General features: G+C 68.2%; 1 protein-coding gene across 3 annotated transcripts in view; it reads right to left on the reverse strand.

Annotated features, from left to right (window-relative positions):
- Positions 1 to 1,672: 1,672 nt before the first annotated feature.
- TP73 (tumor protein p73) overlaps positions 1,673 to 5,712 on the reverse strand; it is a 17,939-nt gene continuing 13,899 nt past the window's right edge. The window contains exons 6-11 of one of the 3 annotated variants that reach the window (XM_015591327.1): positions 5,538 to 5,626; positions 4,732 to 4,853; positions 4,139 to 4,275; positions 3,816 to 3,954; positions 3,347 to 3,440; positions 1,673 to 2,011 (exon numbers count right to left, since the gene is read on the reverse strand). In XM_015591327.1, coding sequence (XP_015446813.1) covers positions 1,673 to 2,011; positions 3,347 to 3,440; positions 3,816 to 3,954; positions 4,139 to 4,275; positions 4,732 to 4,853; positions 5,538 to 5,626 — 920 coding nt within the window. The remainder of the gene's footprint in view (positions 2,012 to 3,346; positions 3,441 to 3,815; positions 3,955 to 4,138; positions 4,276 to 4,731; positions 4,854 to 5,537; positions 5,627 to 5,712) is intronic. The other 2 variants (XM_025048590.1, XM_025048589.1) reach the window with 2 other exon arrangements.

A 5,712-nucleotide genomic window follows, 5' to 3' on the forward strand; every position in this document is an offset into this window, starting at 1 on the left:
CCCCTCACCCCAGTCCCCTCCAGCCTTCCAAAGAGCCTCGATGTCCAGCAATGACACCCACTGTCCCTCCAATGCGGGAGTGGGGGGGCGGCGCTGCGAATTCTAAGCGGACCCTGAGTGAGTCTGCTCTGAACACACCCCCACCCCAGCCTCCCAAACAGAGGGCGGCTCTGGTGCTGTATGGCAACACGGACCCCCCCAAAGGGGAATCAGGGCTGGGGCCGCACCTTCCCCCGCCGGGGGCCCCACCTCCTCAGGCGGGGTTAGCGGGAGGCGTGCCCAGACCTGCGGGGCCGAAACTAGGACCGCGAACCAGACGCCAGACGCCAGACCCTCCCCTGCCGGGGGCCCCGCCTCCTCAGGCGGCGTTAGCAGGGGGGCGTGCCCAGACCTGCGGGGCCGAAACTAGGACCCGAACCAGACGCCAGACGCCAGGCGGAGGGACGGGAGCACCAGGCGGCCGGCGCCCAGGGCCGCGTCTCGGCTTCTCAGGCGTCGGGAGTGCCTGTGCCACATGGGCCTGAGAGCGGGGTTCGCGTCCTCCCCCACCGCCCCGTTCCCTGTGGCCTCGGTTCCTGCCCTGCAGACTGGCTCCTAGCGGCCCCATCGGGTGGGCGTGCAGAGCTGTCTGCCAAGCCCACCGACCCCTTGGGTGCCTCGCAAAGGACCAGACCCCTCCCCCATCTCGGTGCTGTCCCGTGGACCAGACTCTCCCCGCGACCCCTCTGCACGGGCAGCCAAGGGGACAGAGGGGCCTGGTCCCGGGGGGAGGGGGGCTTCCCCAGCCGGACCCAGTGCCCTCCCCTGGCGCCCCTTGCTCTGGGCCATCTGGGAGCTCGGATGGACCCTCACCTGCCTCCACCTGGTGCCCCTCAGCTGTCCCAGCCCCGCTGGCTGCCTTAGACCTGGGAATGTCACAAATGAGCTAAAAGAAGAAGGCTGACCCGCCATGTAGAAAAGGGCATCATTTTATCAAACATGGACGATTTCCAGTAGTCGGAGGGGCGTGCCGTCCACGCCTCTGCCGAGAGGCGGAGAGAGGTGACTGCGGCCAGCGGTGTTGGCACGGGCTTCGGCTGGTGGCCACTGGCCGCCGGGGAGGGACCAGGCCCTCGGCAGCATCCTCCTGCCCGGCTCCTCCAAGTCCAGCGAAGGTCGGGTTTTCGTTTGGGGCAGGAAGTGCAAGGTCACTGCAGTGGGTCTGAACTAGCGGTCAAGTGTGCAAGGACAGACTGACCGTCAGGACCCGGCCTTGGACAGGGACAGTCTGGCACATTTATCTGAAAACAAACGTCTTTCAGACAGAGCGGCTCACTGCTCCGTGGACCCCAGGACCAGGCAGAACACTTTTCGGCAGTCGTCACAGCGGCCGGCCCTCCACCCAGGAGGAGCGGGCGAGGCAGCGGCGGGGTCCTGAAGGGGGCCGCAGGGAGGAGCGAGGCCCCCCGGCCAGTCCCATGGTCCGTGCGGCCTCCGCCCCCCGTGAGGCCCGGACCTGGCCTATCTGCGGGCACAGCCCAAGGTCCTGCCGCCCAGGGCAGTTTTTGACAGAAAAGAAGAGATGAAGCCAGGCTGCTCGGGGCTCCAGGCCGCAGCCGTCCAGGCCCCCCCGTCCCTGCGCGGGTCTGGTGGCCCGTCCGTCGGGCGCCCGGGCGGCCTGCGCCCTGCCCCCTCAGTTGGCCTCGCCCTCCGTGAACTCCTCCTTGATGGCCTGTCGCCGGGCCTTGCAGTCCGGGAGGTCGAAGCCGAAGTCCGCCCACTCGTCCGGCCCGGCGCCCGCCCCCGGCCCGCCGCGGTTGGGGATGGTGATGGTGTGGCGCACGCGGAAGTGCACGGCCTCCATGACGCGCTGGCGCTGCAGCTCGCCCGAGCTGCCGATGGAGATGGTGGCCGCGTTGCTGCTGGTGCGGACGAGCTGCTGCGCGCCACAGTCGTGGCCCTGCTTCAGGTCCTGCAGGCCCCTCCAGATGGTCACGCGGTACTGCTCCGGGATCTTCAGCGCCCCGAGGTCCTGCGGGAGTGGGAGCAGGAGTGGAGAGCGCCTTAGAGGCGAAGCCGCGGGCGGCCCCTCCTCCCACGGGGACCTCCGCCCTGGCGCCCGCCCTGCTCCTGCAAGGGACCCCCTGACGCGGAGGGCCACAGCTGGTCCCGGAACTTGGCAGTGTGGGGGCCACAGAGCGGCTCGGAGGGGCCTAGAGGGGCAGCAGTGCTGGAGCCCCCTGTCCGAGGGTCTGGCCACACCCCTTCTTGGGGCCCCAGCAGAGGTGGCAGGAGTGCGAAGTGACCCGTGTGTGCGTGTGCACACGTGTGAGTGAGTGTGCACATATGTAGGGGTGAGGTCAAGTCTGGGCTGTGTGGGTCCTGGGACCTTGTCACAGCCAGAGTGACAGGTGGAGCCTCACGACACCAGCTCCCCCAGAACCACCCGCCTCCCAGCCTCCCAGCTGGCCGTTCCTCTGCCCCTTGACACCAGAGCTGATCCCGGTGATCCTGTCCTACACGCCCCTAACACACCAAGCACACGCCACATCCCGGCGAGGTGCGGGTCACACAGGGAGGGCCCAGCAGCGGGGCATCAGGGACATCGGGCCCGACGGGGCCGCCCTCTGACTGAATAGCCCTAGTTCTGACAAGTCTGCATGCCCGGCCTGGGGCTCTGGGCTGGAGGCCAGCCTGGGCGGCTGGGGAGCAGGGGCTGTGGAGGGCTCCAGGCCCCTGAGCTAGAGCCCCCCAGGGATCCAGGCCACATCTGTGTCTCCTGGGCCCTCGGCCTGTGCTTCCCGTGGCTCATGGCACGTGTGGCCCCGGCCGCCCTCGCGCAAGTTCAGTGCTTCACAGTTTGGGAGAAACTCCCTGGCCGGCACTCTCGTTTAACCGGTGTCTGCCGGTGCCCAGGGCGCCCCCAGCCTCACGCGCTGCAGACCCCGGGCCTTCCGCGTCCTGCACGTCCACCTGGGGGCTGCGTTTCTCCCGCGTACATGGCCCCCTGGCCTTTGCCTTTTGCCGGGCTTTGTGCCTCGGAAGTGGCCTGCCCCAGAACCCGACGGCGGCCTGGCCGCTGGGTGCCAGAGATCCAGGCACGAGAGACGACTCTCGTCTACACGGCTGGCTCGGCCACCCAAGGCCTGGACGCGTCCTGCCCGGCCCGCCGCCTGCGCAGCTGGACTTGCCTAGGGGCCTGGTGGAGTCGGCACGGAAGCCGGGGGTGCAGACATGCAGTGGGCTCGGGGAGAAGCGTTGCCCAAATCTAGCAGCCGCCCCCCCGCAAACTCTGAGAACAGTAAACGGAGCCAGAAAGGCTGCTGCACGGGACAGGGCTGCGGCGCGGGGCAGGGCTGGGCCTCACCTCCATCGTCAGGTTCTGCAGGTGGTAGATGCTCTGGAGCCCCTGGGAGGTGAAATACTCGATGCAGTTCGGACACCCCAGTCCCGTCAGAAAACTGCGGGGAGAACCCGTGACGTGACGCGGTGTCGACCTCTCGCGGTCTGCTGTGTGGCCTGGCTGTGTGGACACTGCCTTCAAAGGGACGAGTCCCGGCCACCCCACTGGCCACGGCGTCACAGACATGCTCACCCAGGGCACAGCCTCCAAGGAACCCCTGGCTTTTGGGCGCCCCCAACCTCTGTTGGACGCCCACTCCCAACGTTTTGTCTGCCCCTGTCAGTTGTCCAGATGGCAGAGCCACCGAGGCACAGGGACAGTCCCGTGACATGCAGAGACGCCCCCAGGCTGGAGCCAGTCTACCGGGAGCCACAAAGAGGCCGAGGCTCGTGGGTTAGTGTGTTCGTGGCGGGACCTGGCAGTGACCACGTACCTGACCAGGCTGGGATCGGCATGGTAAGGGGGAGGCGGGGTGCAGTGGGACCCCGAGACCATGGGCTGGGAGCCGTGGCTGCCGCTCATCTCGCCGTTGGCTGGCAGGGTGTGGACGTGGTTGTTGAGTATCCCGGGGCCTGGCAAGAGGTGGGTGAGACTGTCAGAGGCAGGGCGCACCCCCCTTCCAGGTCGCATGGGACAGAGGGGGCCAGCGCTGCCCGAGGAGGCCACCATCAAGAGCCCCACGCAAGGGTTCTGAGCCGGGCAGGCGTACGTGGAGCTGGGCCTGCCCTTCGGGTCCCCAGGGCCTGAGCGACTCACCCATGGGCCCCAGGTTGGGCCCAGCCGCCGAGCCATGTGGGGGAGGCTGGCCCACCAGCTGGTTGACGGAGGGCAGCCTGCTGACACCCCCGTGGACCTTGTTCACGGGCCCGTAGGACGGAGGCTGCAGGGGGCTCCTGCTCAGAAAGGACAGCTCGTGTCGGTGACAGCACAGGTGGCTTCTTTCCCATCGGGTCACCTGCCTGTAGCGCCCCTGCCACAGGGGGATGGAGACCCTGTGCCCACGCAGAGGTGTCCGAGAGGCCGCCCTCCTCACCCCGCCTCGCGGCCCGGGCACAGCCACGGGCTTGCTCTCAGCAGGACCCGGGCGATGCGGGGGAGGGAAGTGGGGGGAGTATTGGTGGGCGCAGTATTGGTGGGGTGGCATCGCCCCACCTCGTCCTCCACTCAGTGGACACTTGGGGGCACCCCTTGGTGGGACAGAAAGGCAAAGTGATGGCCACGACCACTGAGGTTAAGGAAGGCTTCCTGGAGGAGGGGACAGCAAACAGGGCCTTGCTGCCCGTCCCGGAGGTTGTGTCCGGCGCTGCCGGCACAGGGCCCCCCCGGTCCAGGAGGAGGGCTACACTCACGGCCTCTGCAGCAGCTGCTGCTGCTGACGGTAGGTCTCCACCGCCTGCTGCGGCACCAGCTCCATCAGCTCCAGACTCTCCTTGACCTTCATCAGGATCTCGAAGTTCTCCCGGCCCCGGACCTGAGCAGAGAGGCCGACCCTCTGCCCAGCCGCGCGCGGGCCCCTCCCCTCCCCAGACCCCTAGCGGGAGCCTCAGGGGACCCTGGACTGGCCGCTTTGTGGGTTCCCCGACACCCCTCATGCTGGGGCTTTGCGCCCCTTCTTTCCTCCCTGGGAGCAGGCAGGCGGGTCTCCCCGACCACACGAACCACGCCCACCCTGCCCGGCGAGCCTTCCCCCGCCTTCCCGCACTGCACACGTGGGGAGCTGGGGCGGGCAAGTCCGCAAATAGGGGCTTCTAGAACCAGGGCCTCATGCTTAGCTCAAGGAGGGACGAGGTCAGGAGGGGGAGAGCCGAGCGCACAGCGTGACGAGCCAGAGCAGTCACGCCATGTGGCAGTTGTGCCAACTTGGGCAACAGGGAAGTGGCCCTCCAGACTCTAGAACTAGGGGGCTCCTAAGCCCCCACCCCGTGGGGATCTACACCTTCCCACACGCCAGGGCCACTGGCCTCCTGGGCAGCCTGTGCCGGTGGTTGGCCCCGTCCGGCCTGGCTCTCGGGGCCCTGGCTCTCCCTTCCTGGACCTGCCACCTGCAAAGCCTGGGGCCTCGGCTCTCGGGGTGTGGCAGGCCGCTCTTGCCTGCCCCTCGTGGCTCCGGGTCTCCTCCCCGGCTGCCCGGGCTCTGTGGACACGGGCGACTCACGTGCATGTAGTACATGTCCTCGTCCCCATGCCGTCTCTTCTTCACATTGGTGCCCAGGACAGGGATGGCAGGGGGGCTCTGCTTGAAGGCTGGAAGGCCAGGCGGGAAAAGCTTTTTGAGCGGCGGGGAGCAGGCGGGCCAACGCGGGCACAGCCAGCGGGACGCCTGCCACGCC

This window comes from Pteropus alecto, unplaced genomic scaffold, assembly GCF_000325575.1.
Source record: "Pteropus alecto unplaced genomic scaffold, ASM32557v1 scaffold125, whole genome shotgun sequence".
Taxonomy (NCBI): domain Eukaryota; kingdom Metazoa; phylum Chordata; class Mammalia; order Chiroptera; family Pteropodidae; genus Pteropus; species Pteropus alecto.